This window comes from Quercus robur, chromosome 5, assembly GCF_932294415.1.
Source record: "Quercus robur chromosome 5, dhQueRobu3.1, whole genome shotgun sequence".
In the NCBI taxonomy this organism is placed as follows: domain Eukaryota; kingdom Viridiplantae; phylum Streptophyta; class Magnoliopsida; order Fagales; family Fagaceae; genus Quercus; species Quercus robur.
Window position 1 is genome coordinate 72,088,939 of NC_065538.1, and position 18,272 is coordinate 72,107,210.

At 36.4% G+C, this 18,272-nt stretch overlaps 1 protein-coding gene and 1 long non-coding RNA gene across 3 annotated transcripts; one reads left to right on the forward strand and one right to left on the reverse strand.

Annotated features, from left to right (window-relative positions):
• Positions 1-5,693: 5,693 nt before the first annotated feature.
• Positions 5,694-9,095, forward strand: LOC126726972 (mediator of RNA polymerase II transcription subunit 11). Of its 2 annotated transcripts, none has more exons than XM_050432412.1 (4): positions 5,694-6,007; positions 6,535-6,670; positions 6,775-6,891; positions 8,500-9,095. In XM_050432412.1, exons 2-4 carry the CDS (start codon positions 6,617-6,619, stop codon positions 8,674-8,676), a joined length of 348 nt encoding a protein of 115 aa, XP_050288369.1. In that variant the 5' UTR covers positions 5,694-6,007; positions 6,535-6,616; the 3' UTR covers positions 8,677-9,095. The 2 variants fall into 2 exon arrangements, with proteins under 2 accessions (XP_050288369.1, XP_050288368.1); XM_050432411.1 differs by having other exon boundaries at positions 5,695-6,007; positions 6,541-6,670.
• A 4,750-nt stretch (positions 9,096-13,845) lies between these two features.
• Positions 13,846-14,085, reverse strand: LOC126729172 (uncharacterized). Its single transcript, XR_007656530.1, has 2 exons — positions 13,991-14,085; positions 13,846-13,938 (listed from the first exon to the last, which is right to left on the reverse strand). It is a non-coding gene; the product is annotated as an uncharacterized LOC126729172 (long non-coding RNA).
• Positions 14,086-18,272: the final 4,187 nt, after the last annotated feature.

Genomic DNA, 18,272 nt, shown 5'->3' on the forward strand with positions numbered 1-18,272 from the left:
CCAAGTACAAAAAAGAAATCTTACAAGTTTTGGACAGAACCAAGGCCTTGCATGGTCCTCGGACCCGAGCCTATGGGGAAACCAAGTACAAAAAAGAAATCTTACAAGTTTTGGACAGAACCAAGGCCTTGCATGGTCCTCGGACCCGAGCCTATGGGGAAACCAAGTACAAAAAAGAAATCTTACAAGTTTTGGACAGAACCAAGGCCTTGCATGGTCCTCGGACCCGAGCCTATGGGGAAACCAAGTACAGAAAAGATATCTTACAAGTTTTGGACACAACCAAGGCCTTATATGGTCCTCGGACCCGAGCCTATGGGGAAACCAAGTACAGAAAAAGATATCTTACAAGTTTTGGACAGAACCAAGGCCTTGTATGGTCCTCGGACCCAAGCCTATGGGGAAACCAAGTACAAAAAAGACATCTTACAAGTTTTGGACAGAACCTAGGCCTTGCATGGTCCTCGGAATCAAGTCTATGGGGAAACCAAGTACGTAAAAGAAAAACCATAAGTTTAGGACAGAACCTAGGACTTGCATGGTCCTCGGACTCAAGCCTATGGGGAAACCAAGTATACAAAAACACAATCGAAGTTCCCTACTTCCCAGTCGACTGCTCGCATGGATCATTTAGAGATTATCAATCTTGGACGGTATTCACGCGCTTATCACAGAATATTCAACTGTTATCCCGGTTAGTTTCCTAAGTCTGACTTACTATGAATTATCGGTATAATGCCTGGTAGTATTGGTAGATTAAAGTTAGTTAGATTATGTTTCAAGGTATCTTGCTCTAAATATTCTCGAAGAAACACACACATGGAGCACACCCATTCACAAAGTAGTGTTGCCAAAAGATCAGTACTCAAAACATGTAAATAAATTTCTATTTTCACTAAAACAAAGAAATAGTACAGCGTACAATGAAAAACTGGAATCAGTTTGTGTCAAAGCTCACTGCATAACCAAAAAGAAAGGAAGATACAAGAGAATAAGATAAAGTCGAGGAAGTAGATCAGAGGAGAGGTTGGTTACAGCTCCAAGACATTGTTCTTCCTCAATGCTTTTACATGCCCACAACTCAAACAGCAAAAGAGACCCAACTTGAGCCTGATACCGCTGAAGGAAAGGTGCAGGGAGTTGGAAGTTGAGGGGCTTTCTCTAAATATTTGCCTGCCACAAGGCAAAGGCGCTGATGGCGGAGAATCTTTCTTCTGACACACCAAAATTCTGGCATGAACAGAACCTGCTTCGGATTTTGACTAAAAGAGGGAGAGACATCCTTTCCCCTCGATCGAAATGGAGTATTCTCTTGAACTTATGCTTCTTGTGCCCATACCTCACCACTTTGAGTCTCAGGAGGGCACGGCGCTTCCGTGGCGGAGAGAGTTCCTTCTTCCCAACCCTCGCCTCAAACATGTTGTGCTAAGGGAGGACAGCACTGAATATAGGAGTTGTGATTTGGGAGGAAACTGAAGGAGTTGTGTGTATATAAAGCAACTCTCTCTCCCTCCTATTTATTTGAAAAGACAAGGTGGTGTCAGTCAACTCACACAGCATCCCAAGGAACGCTACAGACAAAATGGCTCTGGCCCAACTTTTAACGTCAACTGCAACCACAAGATTAAAGGAGCCTCGTAAAGGTGCACCTCGAACACTGAGACATCAGAAAGTACCACGTGGCCAAAGACTGCATAAATACCTCTTAATTCGTGGGCCTAGTGAATTCGCGGCCCAGGCCCGTTCTGCATAAGGGCCCAGGGACTATGGCCCACGCCGAGGAATAGCCTCTGCCGAGGGCAACCTCCTGCTCTGCGCCTCGTGATATACCTGAAGAAAGGGAGAAATTGAACTCAAAAAAGTTTTGGACAGAACCAAGGCATTGCATGGTCCTCGGACTCAAGCCTATGGGGAAACCAAGTACTCTAAAAAGTTTCGGACAGAACCAAGGCATTGCATGGTCCTCGGACTCAAGCCTATGGGGAAACCAAGTACTAGAAAAAGTTTTCGGACAGAACCTGGGCCATGCATGGTTCTCGGACTCAAGCCTATGGGAACACCAGCTACTCGGACGGAAAGTCCTCGGCTCCAATACTGTAAAATGTTAAAGCCAATATGTTAAGATGGCAAAACGACCCCCTATTCAATAGCCTAAGGAAACTGTTCGTTTTGCGGATGACATGTCCTCGGATAGTCACTTCTTACACCGTATCGAATACTCAGTCCTCATCTTGGCTAATTTTGAGGTAAGTGTCGTCCCTCCCTGGTCGGCATTGCTATGTTAAGTAATTCTGTTAAAGTTATGGTGGCATCTTTTTATTAGCACGTATTTTGGCCTTAGTTGTCATTGATTCAAATGCTATACTATTGTGCCAAGCAGTGTTTACAAATTTATTAAAACATATAAATAGGACATGCGAAGTAGAATAACAATAACTTTTATTAATATGTAAAATTATTACAACGTACAAAGAAGGGCTTAAACAAGCCTATACAAAAAAATGAATTGCTAAAGCAACAGTAGCATCCGCAATACAGATCGGTAAACGGTCAGGTGTCTTTTAAACTCGCCTTCAAAGTCTCTCCAATCTCTGCCTCAGTGCTGCTCATATCAGGAGAAGAACCTTCTTTAGAAAAAGATGAAGGAGAAGGAAGAAGAATTGGAACACATGGAAGCACTTCAACAAGCCTTTGACATCAAGGAGCGCAAAGGAAAAAGAAGATGGAGGACATGAGCAGAAGATGGAGGAGATGAATGAAGAAGATGGAGGACATGAGTAGGAAGGAGGAGAAGAAGAGAGAGAGGCAAAGGGGGGCGCCAGTGAACAAAGAGAGGAAGAAGCAGGGGCACTTAGTCCCTGCCCCATTCCTGACTCCTAACACGCTGGCGCTATATTAGATATGCTCGTGAAAGAGCGGGCGGTAATGATGATGTGCTTCCTCGGCTCAACCACGCCGAAAGTGTGACGTGACGAGTCCCTGTTTCGGATTTTGGCTAAAAGGACGGTGGGACGAATCTTGAGTCTCCGCCATCTTTGCCCTGACCGGGCCATTTTAAGCTTCGCTAGAACATAGTGTTTCTGGGAAAGGAATGGCTTATTCATGGCTGACTACTATAGTGAACGTATTATTGGATAGAGTGTAACCAGAGGGAAGAAGTGAACTCTGGGAAGAGCCTGGGGGATTCAGATATGAAAGAATCACCTTTTGTCTTCTCTCTTTATATAAGGGACGAAGAAAAGGGTACATAACACGTTCAAATCCCCAGGGAAACCTACAGATAAGAATACGCCATTTCGTTCTCCCACACCATCAATAACCGTCAGATCTGGGAGGCCTCGTAAAGGGAGGATATTAAAGACGCGCCTTGAATACCCAAACGGCATAAGGGCAACGCGCGCAAATTAAGGGGAACAGCTCGTAGACCGGCACATTCCTTGGGCATGTGAAGAGTTACCCGCGTCCTTCAAGGGCTGAAATGAATGAGCCATAATAAAGGCTCGGCATTACCAAAACCCACATTTCCAACCAAGATGTTGGACAGCAGGGTTTTGAGGGGCTATTGTGGGACCCGATAGTTTATAGGCTAGGCCCACTTGCTCGTGGGGAGCCCGCAAGCCCAAGCTGAAAAAAAAGTTATGGCCCAAGCTTAAAAGTATAAGGCTGAGGATGGCCCAGATATGCAGCCGAGAACGGTTTAGTCCTCGGCAAGCCTAAAGCTCCCTTGACAAGAGGGGTAAAAGAGAACTATAAGAACAGATCCGTAAGAAGATCTAAAATATCTCAGGGAAGTTGTCCTTAATACCCTTCACTGATAAGACTTTACACCTAACAGAACCTGATTTTTAGGCTTTATTAATCATCCCCAACAATTCTGGGATTAGATTGACGGGACAAATATCAGTCCTGGAAAAGTTGATCCTACACGTGGACGAGGGACAGCAAACGTAGGCTAGTATAAAAGGAAAGGTAAACTAATTAGAAAAGGATCCCCATCTCACTTCCTGGGAAAAACTCCAGGGATGAGAATGCCCGGATAATATATGTACATCACCACGAAAAATCTACCGCCGGATAACCGGAGAAAAACATTAGTGCTTCTCGGACCTGATCCTAGGAGTCCAATCCCTCAAGTTATAAAGCTGTGGGGCTTGGATATCCAGGCTGAAGCCTTTTCTTATCTGAGTTCCTTAAAATCCGGTTTGGACCAACGCCCTATGACCAAACGCTAGCCTTTCAAGCCCACTCTCTACAAATTTTATTGTGAGGGATCCTTCACGCGCGAGCCCAACGTCATTGTTGGGCCGTTTGAGAAACGTGTCCCTACACAAAATATAATTATAATAAGTGTCTTTTACTAAGTAATAGTACTATTTATCATAATTATTATATTTAGAAAAAAAATTGAAAGATAAATAGAATAGTATTTTGTTGAATTTTTCTTTACATGGTATACTAGTTACTACATGGTGATATATTAGTTTTTGAAGAAGTTTGTATGGGGAGCCTATAAAGACAAGTGAATATCTATTATTAATATTAATAAGCATGTCATATAGACAGCATATGCTCTTCTTAATTTTTTTTTTTAAAGGCAGTCTCCATCTTATGTTTTCTCTTATTTTTCTATTAAAGACGATATTTTCTTCTTCTTCTTCTTCTTCTTTTTTAATGAATATTGAACAGTGGAGATAATGATGTTGCATGGACATGAATAATTAAAAATTTGTAGAGATGGTATATATATATATGTTTTCGAATAATAATTATGAATGAAAAAAGTGGTAGTTTATTATTATTTTTAAATTTTCATGTATGGAAATGCAAGTGCTTTCATTTTTAATATACATGGCAACTTTTACATGCTTTTCCATTTCTTAAATTTGACACATACAAAAAATGTTGTATCTAATTTTTAAACATGTTAGATTTGAACTAATTAAACATTAAATGAAATACAAAAAGTGCAATCCACAACTATAGATTTATCCAGGTTTGAGAGGGTATGGTGTTGAGTTATGTTTGATCTGAATTATGACTCGACCCGATATATAAATGTTACAGTTTTTAATGAGAGATTTATAAGGCTTAGTCCATAGAAAATTTTTGTCCCATTTTTAGCCCTTCATGAATCCTCTGTGTGAGATATAAATATCGTTGTCAAAACTATATACTAAACGAGTTAAAACAGTCTTGTCTACATCAACCCAACAAAACCTATATATTAATCTTCTTTTCGTGTTTACCTTTTTTTTTTTTTTTTTTTTTTTTTTAAATTGTGATAAAATTAAGGGGCTTTAGAACAATTATTACATGAGTTTGATTATAATTAACTCATATAATTGAATATTTTACTTCGACACAACACAAACACACAAATTGCTATTACTAAACATTTCAAATCAATAACTTCGTAAATATTTGAGTGGTGGGCTGAATAGATTTGCAGGACATACTGTATATTCGAAGGTTCTAAGTTTCAACTACCATTCTATCAGATAATGAGAATTCCAAAATTTATTGAGACATACAACTTTTTTATTTATATACAAAAATAAAAACTAGCCAATTAGCTTGTAAGTTGTAACTATTAAATTTAAAAAAAATAATTCAAACCTTATAAATAATAGGATAAATTGCATTAACATAGCTTTCGGTTTAGATTAATACCAATTAAGTCCAAAACTTTACAACACTGATTAATTTCAAAACTGACTAAGTTGGGTTTAGGCACCTAATTATACGGTTTTGAGAAATCTTAGATATTAGCAAAAATCTCATGATCTTTTAATGAAATTTACCCTAAATTATAATATCTAGTAAAACGAAAGGAACAGTTCTGTTCCGAAATTTTGAGCTGAAATGACTGTTTTTGTGTGAAAAAAGATATCGTGAGTTGAACTCAGGAGCTCTCGAGTCACCAACGACACCCGAAACTGCTTGGCCAGTGTCACCGGCGGCAGAAATCAGCCCCTATTTCTTCACCGGAGACCTCCCAAATTTCACTGTAAGTTACGTTTTTTTCATCTCTCTCGCTCTCTCTCTCTCTCTCTCTCTCTCTCTCTCATTTGTGTTCTGTCATTTTCAAAATCGAAAACCCAGAACAAAGATCCCAACTTTTCCTTGTTCTGTTCTCTGCTACATGTTCTTTATTCTTTCTCCTCATCAAAACCCAGGTACCAAAAACCTTTCTGTTCGGGATAAGTAGCTTCACTTGTTTTTTCAGAGACGCACACCATCTGTTTGATATAAAGCTTCAAAGAACAAGTATTTTCACAACAGGAAAAGTTCTCATTTTGTTTCATTATATGGGGTATTCTAGAAGTTGGGGTTTTCTTTTTAAATTCTAAGCATCACTGCCCTATACTTTTATGGCTATTTTTATTTGTTTAAAGCAATAGAAATTTCACACTTCCATTTTATTTCTTTTAGTCTAAAGTATTGTTTAGTGGCTTTAACAAGGAGTGGAATTGTATGTGTGTGTCTATGAATAGAGGGTCAAAAGACTATTCAACTAACCTTTCAATTAATAAGATCCAGAAATTTACTGCTCAATCCACTCACTAGCATTGGCCTACATTCTATACTATCCCACCTCTAAAGAAGCACATACTCTATGGATTCACAGAGCCAGAACACTTCGTTGCAACGGCTTCAAAATGTGGAGAAGGTAAATAATAATATTGCACAACAAATTTCCTTTTATTAGCATATCTAGGCAAAAATGATTCATTTTTCAGCGTTTTTGTTTTTGATGGACCGGTATCATAACAGGAAATCGTTAGGGTCTTGGAGCTAGCAGGAGGGGTAATGGATGAGATGGCCAACCCAACTGGACCAAGAAAGGAACTCATCAACAACCACTGCCTCGAGTTCATGCAATTGATCAAGGTCCGTCTCTTTTTCAACATGAACTTTATATCTTTAATTGTATATAATGTCAAATTTGTATGTTGGTCATTGGGATAGATCATATACTGGCTGGGAAACCTTTGTTGTAGTTCCACTTTTAGCTTATGAATCCTAGTTCTAATGATTTCAACAATAGTGGATTGTATTGAGTTGAAAGTTGGATAAAGTGTATGCACTAAATTCTGAATGTTATATAAAAGAAGTTTGCATACAGGGGAAAAGTGTTTCTTTGGTAATTTTGTATACTATGCTGGAAATTTGATTGGGTAATTTGTGTGCATGGTGAAAAATTGGGTGAATAATTGGCAAACGGTAAAAGATTTGGATTTTTGGTACTAGGGAATTCAGGGCAGGTTTGGGTTTTTGACTGGACTTCTGAATAGTCTGATAATATATGACCTACGTTTTATGCTCTTCAAAAAACCAGTTAATGTGGTTTGCAGAAGATGATATGAGAACCTATATTTTGGTTTTCTGTTGCTTTTGGGACAAATTCGAGTGTATCTGAACTGAAGGTCATGTATGCCACGAAAATGTTGATAGCTGAGAAATATTTTGTTCTAGCCATTGGTTGTTATGCTATGGAATAGGAACCTCTCACATTGTCTATGATTATAATGTCAGTGAAAATATCATAACCATGGTGTGAATTTTGTTTGGAGACAAGACATGCATTTGTAAGATGTGGTCTATATGCATAATGACATCTCTTTTTCCTGGCTTGTTAAGACTTTTCTAGGATCTTTATGTGAATAATTTCTATTATATATATGATGAGGACTTCTTAACATCCAACTGGAGAAGTCCACTTGCACTGCAATTTTAAATCCACATGCTTACATATCCTTAATCAAATGATGAAAATGGAATTTAGGTTTAGATTGATTGTTTTTCAATTTGTCATGTGATTGTTTGGTGGGCTGTGGATAATTCTGCAAGATAGAAAATGTTAAAAGCAAGTTCAACTGAAAACAATTTGTGGACATTGCAATGACCTTGAAGCGTAATTCCAAGAAAAAATGTACTTTGTGAAGAATGGAGTAATGTTAAGGGAAATTATTCCTAGAGATAATTTTGGATATTTGATTGAAGTATATAAAATTTCTTCTTCTTTTACTATAGGATGGTGGAATAGTTGTCAAAATAATGAATAAAATTTAAGTGTTTGTGAGTGTTGAATGTTTGAGTCTTTTTATGGACATGAGTGAAAATGATTAGAAAGTCGCTTCACATGGGTTAAGTTTGACGTTTTGGTTATGGATAGAATTTGGTTTGGAGGAAAGTTCCTCTAATCCATTATGTCATTATGTGGTGACTCAACTGAGTACTTTTAGTCAAATGACCAATTTAAAAATCATGTGATTTTTTTGGATGACTTATGTCATCTAAACAAAATAAACAAGTATGGTCGTTTGAATTGTCACATAGTAGATTGGAGGAGAATTTTGTCCTTTGGTTGTGATATGGTGCACTCTAAGCTACAGTTTTTGCTCATCACTTGAACTTTTGAAATGGATTTCTTAATCATCTTCAAATATTGAAGTTGTTGGTCAAAATATGTAATTTTCTTGTTTTCTTTTCAAGCAGGACATCCAAGTAACACTGCGTGATGAAATCAAAAGTGCTTGTGAATACCGTCCATTTGAGAAGTGTGATTACGGTTCGAGAATAACTAATGAGATCTGTTGCAAGAAACTGGATTATGTCATTTCACAGTTGGATGGAATGAAACAAACCATTGATGAATATCATAGTGCAGTTTGAAGGTGCATGATACAAGAGTAGTTGTAGGTATGTTGCAGTATGTGATTGTATGCCTCCTTTTTAGGCTTTCTTATCACACTTCCCAGTGTATAATGCTTCAACAGGAATGTTTCCAAATCCTAATTTTAATATTTAGTGGTTTAATGTTCATTTTACTGGATTGATAGAAGGAAAGAGGAAAATCTGGACTGCAGCTTGTTGGCTTAAATACAGTAAGAATATGCAGATGATTCCCTTAATTTTCATCAACTTTCTTTTAGGGGATTGGTGGAGGACATTAAATTTGTTCAAGTGATTGTTCTGTATTTATCAGGTTACTTTAGAAGTATATAGGATGGAAATTTTAATTTTAATTTTCTAGAGACATTTGGTTCAGTATAACGATTATCAGATCTAATATTGCTGTATTATGATGTTCAGTCACATCTATTTCCTTTCTATCTAAACTTTGGTCGGTTATTGTTGGTAGAAGGATACATTTTTATTTGAACATCATGTGAGAGAAAGAGCATGCGCCTCCATTACCAATATCATGTGAGAGCAAGAGCATGCGCCTCATACCAATATCAAGTGAGAGCATCTGCTGATGTTGTTAATATCTGATATCTTACTTGATGTTCATTTATGGCTACAATGAAAACTGAACCTACAAAGAGAGTGACAATGCAGGCGACCAATGTTCTGGACATGGCTGTCTTTGAAGCAAATGGGTTATGACCTTTTAGACAATGAGAATTGTGGATAAGAGGAAGAGGTGATCTGGATATAAGTTTCATCTATCTTAGGAAATTAAGATTGAGATTAAATCATTAATATTTGTAAGACAAAGAATGGAGTTTAAATTGTTAATTATGTTAATTTTAACTATAGCAGTTCCATGTGACATCCTTGTTTTGAAGGGTCCAAAAAGAAGTTTGTTTGAGTTGTGAACTGGGAACAATGGAATTGGAGTTTGCTATTAATTCAAATGTAAAAGTATGGTTTAAAACTTTCCTATAGGAAATGTCTTAAAGTCATTTTTTTATGAAACTTGCAGAATTTGCAGAAGGCAGATTAATTTCTTAAAATGTGTCTGCAAGCATGCATTAGGTTCAGACGTTCTTGAAGTGCATATTAATGCAATTTATTAACTTCTATGAAGTAGTTAAAATGATTTTATCACAGATGATATTCTGCTGAAATGAAATATACAACAGGCCTTTTTTCCGTCTCCTTCATTGAGCAAGAACTATCTAAAGAAACCAAACAAGACCCAGAAATCGAGCTCATGCACAAGGGCTCTGTGACCAATTGAATTTGCATTTATCTGAATCTCTCCACTTGTTGTAAATAATAATAATAATAATAATATTGTATCAAGCTCATGCCAAAGCCAACTTTTCAACTCAAAATTTACAAGAACACCAGGCAGCACCATTTTCCAGCCAAACTCAGTCTTCTGAAGTCAGGCTCCATGTCAAGCTTGAAGGTTTTTTTTTTAAAACTTTTTTCAGTGGTTCAATGAGTTGGGTAGCTTGGCCCTGCCATTTTTGTTTACTTGTTATTACAGCAACTGCAACATCCCTGTTACTGTGTCAGCAATACCAAAATTGGTACAAGCATTTAATACTTCGTTTTCAGCTCCATGAAGGTGAGCTTGATTTATTTGATGTGGAATACCATATGTCCATCATCATCAATATAATTTGATTCCAAGCTCCATTTGCTTCGTCTCCGATTGTTCCACCTTAACTTGTCACAACTTACTGTATAGGACTCCGACATGGGATACAGAAAGCTTGAAGCATTGCATGAGAATCGATAATGGTTTTGCATTTCTTGGTAGTACATACGCTCAGCACGTTCCACATGCATGTTTTCAATAGTGGAAAACAAGTTTAGCAATATGACAAGGTCGAAGATTAGCAAGAGAGTAAGAACTAGAAACCTTGAGGTTGAGGACATGGCCATGTCTATGAAATGAGTCTGGCACTTTTAGATCATAAGAAATGGGTGAAAAAAATAGGGGAAGCAAGAGTTTGATGTGTTGGTTTTAATCCATTTTAGGAAAAGTTTTGAGGTCAAGGATAGAATTGCAGTACTTGTAACCTAAAAAAATGTTCTATCAATTAATGGTAATTGACTTAGCTCATTCAACAGCCTGGTTCAGAGAGACCAAATAAAGAGCTAGTTTGAGCTGGTAAGTGGTAACTGAAATATGCGAAGTTCCTTACTTTAAGCCCACTCATTAAGCTTGGCAAGTATTTCATGTACAAATTTTAGCATAACTATGGTGGAGAAAATTATTTTATACTTTCTTAGTCATTTTTCCTTATTTTACATGGATGATAGATCTCACAAAAACCAAATTTGGTAATACTAAGTTCAAATCCGTGTTTGGATTTAGTCACATTTTTTGCTTGTCCACTTTTAGGCCCCCCAACAAAAAAAGAAAAAAGAACAAAAGACTTGATTGGATAGTGGCCTTATGTTTTGAACACTTGTATAAGATATATGTCCCCTATTTTTTCTACCTAGATGAAATGTCTAGATTTTGTTGAATGGATAAGGTTGAAAACAGAGCTACATGCATTCATTTGATTGAGAGGTAAGTGGTTGAGACTTGAAAGTTCTTTGGTTTAATTTAATTTAATCACCTTGTTTTTAAGTAGTCAATTAAATTATTATTATGTGCTAATAAAAGTATGTTTTCTCTTCATCATATGTGCTAATAAAAGTATGTTTCCAGCCAAAACACATCTTCTATAGTCCCACTCCCTGACTAGCTCAAAGCTTTTTTAGTGGTTTCATGGGTTGGGTGATTCATACTCAGGCCGTACCCCCCCAGTCTGAAGTTGATCCCATCAAACCCCTCACGAGACTGGAAATATGTAAGAACTTCAATCTGATTTAATTTTCTTTTAAGAACCTAAACATCAACTAATGGTACTCCCCGGGCCCACTAACAACGAGCTCTTAGGCTAGCTAATTAATATGATTTAATTTAGTGTGCATTTGAATGCGCTTTGCTGATTGCTTATTTATATATTGAGGGTTACGTAGAAAATATGGGAAACATTTTATGTCTTTGTTTTTGTTTGGAACTGCCACTGCCAAAATATGCTCAAGATGCTAAAAAGAAAAACCAACTTTATTTGCCAAAGCACTATTAAAATCAAAAGACTTTTGGCAGACCTCCTAAACTTAATACTACTGGAACCAACTTAAGCCATGCACAACATCTTGGCAGTAAACCTAGTAGCACTAAAATAGTGTAGGGACTTGGGAAAGAAAAATTTCACTTAATAATTATACTAAAACTTTGTTATTGGAGATATATATGTTGGAGGATGAATTAACTACTGTAGTTTGTTGTGGTGAAATTCTTTGACTAAGCAAAACCTGTTTTAGCTTTATATATATAGGAAAAGTATGATTGAGATATATTATTATAAAAAAGATGACTATGACTCTATAAGTGAGATATATTATTGTCAACAGAATAAAGTACAAGCTGAAAACACTCTAGTACAACACAACTACTGCTTATAATATAACTCTAATAACACTAGAGAAGAAAGGAGTCAAGTACATTTACATCCAACCAATCAAGCTACCAAACTCAATCCAACACCGGCGAGGGGACTACTCAACAACTCACTTTGTTAGGAAATTAAGATTGAGATTAAGAGAGATTCAGAGAAATGCATTTTTCAATTGGTCACTGAGCTCTTCTGCATGAGCTTGATTTTCTGAGTCTTGTTTGGTTTCTTTAGATGGTTTTTACTCAATGAAGGAGAGGGGAAAAAGGCCTGTTGTATATTTCATTTCAGCAGAATATCATCTATGATAACATGATTTAACTACTTCATAGAAGTTAATAAATATGCACTCCAAGAGCGTCTCAACTTGATGCGTGCTTGCAGACAAATTTGTCTGCTGCAAATTCTGCAAGTTTCATAAAAATATAACTTAGACATTTCCTATAGGAAAGTTTTAGACGATACTCATACATTTGCATTAATAGCAAACTTCAATCATTTTTTCCCCCTCACAGAAAAAAGAGCCTTAGAATTTAGATGGCCCTATTGTGCCAAAATTTACCAGTCCATGACCTTGCAGATTTCAATTCCATTGTTCCCAGTTCACAATTCAAACAAACTTCTTTTTGGGCCCTTCAAAACAAGGATGCCACATGGAACTGCTATAGTTAAACTTAACAGAATTAACAATTTAAACTCCATTTTTAGTTTTACAAATATTAATGATTCAACCTCAATCTTAATTTGAGTCAAGTACATCACATTCTAAACACTGCAGAAAAAAAAAAGAGTGGCACTCAAAGTTCAAACCTCTCCCTCTTAAAACCTTCTAGTCCCAACCAACAAACTTCCCCCAATTAGCATTTTATATTTATATCAATTGATATAAGTACCAAAGAAGATATGTTTTAGTTAGTGACAATTTGTTTGATTTACTTAATTGGGGCGAATATAAGAAATAGACAGACTTTTGATGAGTTTGGTTTTGAATTTAGCAATTATTTTGCAATATTTTTTCACAATGTTGATATAACAACTGTTTTTCACAATTGTTGATATGCAATGATATATTGATATTAGGTGAAAGTGATTTTACACTTACATCAATCACAATTTGTCAATTTGAAAATTTGTGAAGCTAACATTATTTCTTAGTAATTCTGGTTTGAGCCATGCGAGATGAGATTGCTTCAAATTTGATCTGATGGAGTCATGTATTTAATGAGAGTACATTACCAATTGCTCAAAAAAATTGATTATAAAATAAAAAGCATATCAAATCCAAATCTATTCCTTGAATTATTTACAATATGATAAACATAGATGCTAGAAAAAAGAGATTTTAGCTATAAGAGAGCTCTACAAAACTTATACAAACCAAAAAGTCCAACTAAAGAAAATTGCCATTATTAAAGCAAACATAACCTTGCAGCAGTTTACTAGAATGAAAAGCATGAAACAAACACCTAAAAAAATAAAAACATGAACAACCATTTCAATTAGGACAACAACTACCAACAGAAGATGCAATGCTCATGGTATCATCATCATCATCATCATTAGCCCTTAAGTTTCCTGCAATGGAACCATTGTCTTCCCCATCTGTATCAATTATACAACTCTCATCACAACTTGGAGTGGCATTGGGCCTCTGAACTTTCTTGAGAGGAGAAAAATCAAGACATGGGGTTCTTTTAGCACCTGGACGAGACCAAATCTTTCTCAAGAATTCAGCATTACCCTGTTTATGAGTCCTGTCCTGATCAAAAAATTGGTTTTGAAGGACACCCCACTTTTCATTTCTCCAATCCTGTGGCACCCTTAAATTAGACCTATGGATAGTGAATTCCTTAAAGTCTCCACCAAGTTGCCTAACCTTGAAGTTGTCATCACCTAGAGACTCCAACAATGTTGTTGCTATCCAATCATTGTCGACACAATACTCAGCAAGATCACCAATTTCCATATCACCCACAAACTCCATAAGTGGTGGACAAGGTCTAACAATGCAAATTGGAACCATCTTCTCCACCTTTCCACTACTGTATTTGACAGTAAACCAATGCCCTTTTTCATCTTCTACCTTTGTTATTTCAGCAAGACACCATGCTCCTACTGGCTTAGCCACCCTACTGTTCAATACCTCAACTTTGCTCCCTACATAGTATTTCATCGTGGCTGTAACTTTCTTTGATAAATTCATGGGTGTAAACTCAACAATGCAATCACACGCAAGAATATAAGAGAGTTTGATGCTGTTTTTCTGTTCTTATAAAGCTCTCCAAAAAACCAATCGTCAAGAAAATTTCGCAACAACATATCTGCAGGGCATTGGAGGATTAAAGATTCTCTAGAGTTTGTATTTAACTCAATTACACAGTTCTTAATATCTCAACCATTTATCGTAAGAATTAATCAGTATGTATTAAAATGTAAAGGGAGTGGCATAATATAAAACCATTTGTTTAAACTTGAATGGTTGAGATTTTAAGCATAGAGTAGAATTAGATTAGAACTCTGTGTAGCTTAAACATCCTATTCTGGATGAAGCGATGGTGATCAACTTTTTTCGCTCTCTTTTACGGTTTTACCATAAATTTAACGAAAAAAACCAATACGTGTATATATATGTTACGTGGTGGATTCAAATGGGTCAATTCAAATTATTCAATCCTGGATTTTCTCCTCCTTGTTAGCTAATTTTACTCATATCTCTCTCTCTCTCTCTCTCTCTATACGTGTTTTTTTTTTTTTTTTTTTTTTTTAAAGCTCTATCTTGATATATGTTGTGTTGTTTTGTTCTCTAAGTAATTTGTGTCCTTCCAAGTAGGGATGGCAATGGGTTGGGGCGGGGCCGAAGGATGGAGTTTTCATCCCCATCCCGCATGGTTTTGTCTTGCCCCATCCCTGTCCCGCCCCATATGACGGGGAATACTTTCTCACCCCATTCCCACCCCTTGGGGCCCCACGAAGCCCCGCCCCACCCCGTAAAACTCTACTTTTGTTAATTTGCCTTACAACTAGTACAATTTTTTTAATGAAACCTATTTCATTAATAAAAATATACTTGAAATTACAACTAAATTTATTCCATCAAATCAAATCAATTTTTAGAAAAAATTGAATAATATATCAAAGTGTTTAACAAGACAATCATTAATAAATAAATAAATAAATAAAAATCTCATAATATAACACAATAAAATAAAGCCAGAGAATCATATTGAGTAGAATAAAATATGCTAATATTAATATGTTTGTTTAAATAGTAGGGTTTTAGGGTATGAAAATTTTACAATTATAACCTTTAGTAACGCGGGGTGGGGCGGGGCGGGGACGGGGAGGGGCGGGGTGGGTCTAAAAAGCCTAAACCCATCCCCGCCCCGCCCTGTGGTGCGGGGTTAAAATCTTGCCCCATCCCCACCCCACCGCCTTTGCGGGGCGGAGAAAACCCACGCGGGGCGAAGCGGGGAGGGACGGGTTAAGCTGGGCGGGGAAAAATTGCCATCCTTACTTCCAAGTTTTAAGATTCAGTTTGTCTCACTCTCAGGAGGGTAAATCTACTTTCTTATATATATATATATATATATATAATATGTATCAATCATACTAATATACTATAATACTATGGGTTCAATTAAAAAAAATCATACTAATATATAACTTTTTTTACTAACGTGTTATTTTTAACAAATTATTATTTTTGGACAACTACTAGGTTGTTATTAGTAAAATATTTCTTTCATATAAACATTAAACATGTGACATTCACCATCTTTATTATGCATCAATTACATTATGCATAATAAATCAATTACATTGCTTGTGTTGCATGGTGTGCGTGTGTTTATAACCAGCTTCGCGACTCTAACTGCCGCTAGCAGTTTTGGAGGTGGCGTGTTGGTTTGAATGTGTGTGTTATAATAATAATAATAATAATAAAACCATTATGCTACTTTCAACAAGTCTTTTTTTTTTGTTCCTCAAAAAAGAAAAAAGAAAAAAGAAAAAAAAATCTTTTGTTTTGTGAATTAATATAGGAAACCACATTCCACATACACCATCTTTATTAAAAAAGTCTCTCCAAGGTCCATTGTTATTGTACCTCTCAAACCTAAAGTCTCTTCGGTCAAGGGGAATCACTTTTGCCTTTCCCTTCCCCTGTTGTTGATCATCCTCAACCCGTTTGTGTTTATCAATCCGATCCATGAGCTGACGCACACTTTGCACTGGTTTCTTCGTCAAGGTCTTCCTTAATTTGTGCTCAGCAAGAAGGCCAACCTTAAAGGTCCTTATGGCTACATCCTCAAAATCTCCATCTATCTTGTTGTACATCTCCCAGTACCTATCCGATCGAGTATGTCTTTAGAGTCTTACCCTCTCGCATGGCCGTAGACAGCAAAGAGTCTAGGGGACGAGGAAGCCTACTACAAGTGACAAATTGGATCCCAATGGCCCTGGTAAGCTCTTGGAAAGAGCTAATTGATCCTTCCTCCAATCTGTCAAACCACCTCATCGCAATTGGCCCCAAACTAGATGGGAATATCTTGCATATCAAGGCCTCATTCCTCGAGTGGACAACGATTCTCTGGTAAAAATGACTGACTTGCTCCACCGAGTCCATCCTACCATTATACATGGTAAACGTTGGCTGCGTGTGTTGGGGTTTATGCCCTAAAATCCAATTTATTGGCATGACATAAATAATTAAATTGTTTAGTTATATGAGACTATTTATTAATGAACTAATGGGACATTATCTTAGTCCATGAGATGCATAGTATGTGATTTATGTGAAAAGTCATAGAAGATATAAATCACAAGTTCTTTGTAAACTCAGAATTTTAGTTCATAGTCGGTGATGAAATTGGACGTTTCATCTGTGAAGACTATAACATATCAACTATGATGATTTGTCTTGATCATGAAAGTGGAGACTTTTAGTTGGTATGTTGATATGTTTTAAGAGTTAAGACATATTGAACTGGACCGCTGTGAGATTTGTTATTCTCCTAACGACTGTTAAATGAATAATAAATCTCACGATTTCTATTTACATCAACTTTAAATCTTGAGAGAATAATGGACCTGATCATGAGATGTAGGTTGCTTTGATATATCAGGAGTGAGATCTATAAGTAATGGTCAAAACCTCAGTATGTTGGGTAGTCGCATTTAATGTTGATGGAACATATATTCTCAAGATGGAATTCATAGTATTTTAACGGAGATATAAAATATTCCCTTGAGATAAGTTTAATGGGTTTGGTTATTCAGAGTGTTGGGCCCAACCACTTTAGTAAGGAGTTACTAAAGTATATATTTATGAAATTGGATTTCATAAATATATGATGAATAACATAAAGGATTAAACCGGATACTCAAGGATTAAGATGTAGTAATCTTCAAAGTGGCAGTCTATTTCATGACTTTGTATTACTACAAATATTTTAATGAAAGGGTTGCATGTATAATAAAGTCTTGGGATATAATTTATTAATAAGGCCTAGAGTGCAATTATATTCATATAGTGGTATTGAATATAATAAATGGTAACTTTGGACTTGTCAAGCCCAAGGCCCATTGGAGCTAGAGTCTTATTTGTTCCCTTTTGGTCTCATTCCAAGCCACACACTAGAGCCCAATTGGAATGGCCCAAAATGCTAGCCCAATTAGATAATCAGTTATATATATAAGGAGAGAAACATACAAAATTTCATAGGATCTTGATGAGACTTTCATAAGGTCATTCATTAAGATCATATAAAAAGAATAAAATGGTTTGTATGTGAGTGTTGGACACTCTTTATTCTCTTCTTGGAAACTGATTGAGAGACCACACATGTTGGGCATTAAGTGGAATTGGAGTGAAGATTAAAAGTCTTCCCAAGAACTTCTGATCTTTGATTTTGAATTTCACCACACTAAGGTACGCATTCTTGTTCTCAAATTCTAAAACTTACATAGTACATGTTATCAATTGTGAATGAAGTAGATCCATTAATTTTTTTTTTCCGCTGCGTATGTTTTGTATGTGATACAAATATGTATTTTTCCAACAAATGTATCAGAGCG

Excerpts from the sequence above, each read along its gene's own strand:
- LOC126726972 (XM_050432412.1), top strand. The coding sequence starts at position 6,617 with ATGGATTCACAGAGCCAGAACACTTCGTTGCAACGGCTTCAAAATGTG. Across the intron at positions 6,671-6,774 it reads GGCTTCAAAATGTGGAGAAG|GAAATCGTTAGGGTCTTGGA; the intron begins GTAAATAATAAT and ends GTATCATAACAG. Across the intron at positions 6,892-8,499 it reads AGTTCATGCAATTGATCAAG|GACATCCAAGTAACACTGCG; the intron begins GTCCGTCTCTTT and ends CTTTTCAAGCAG.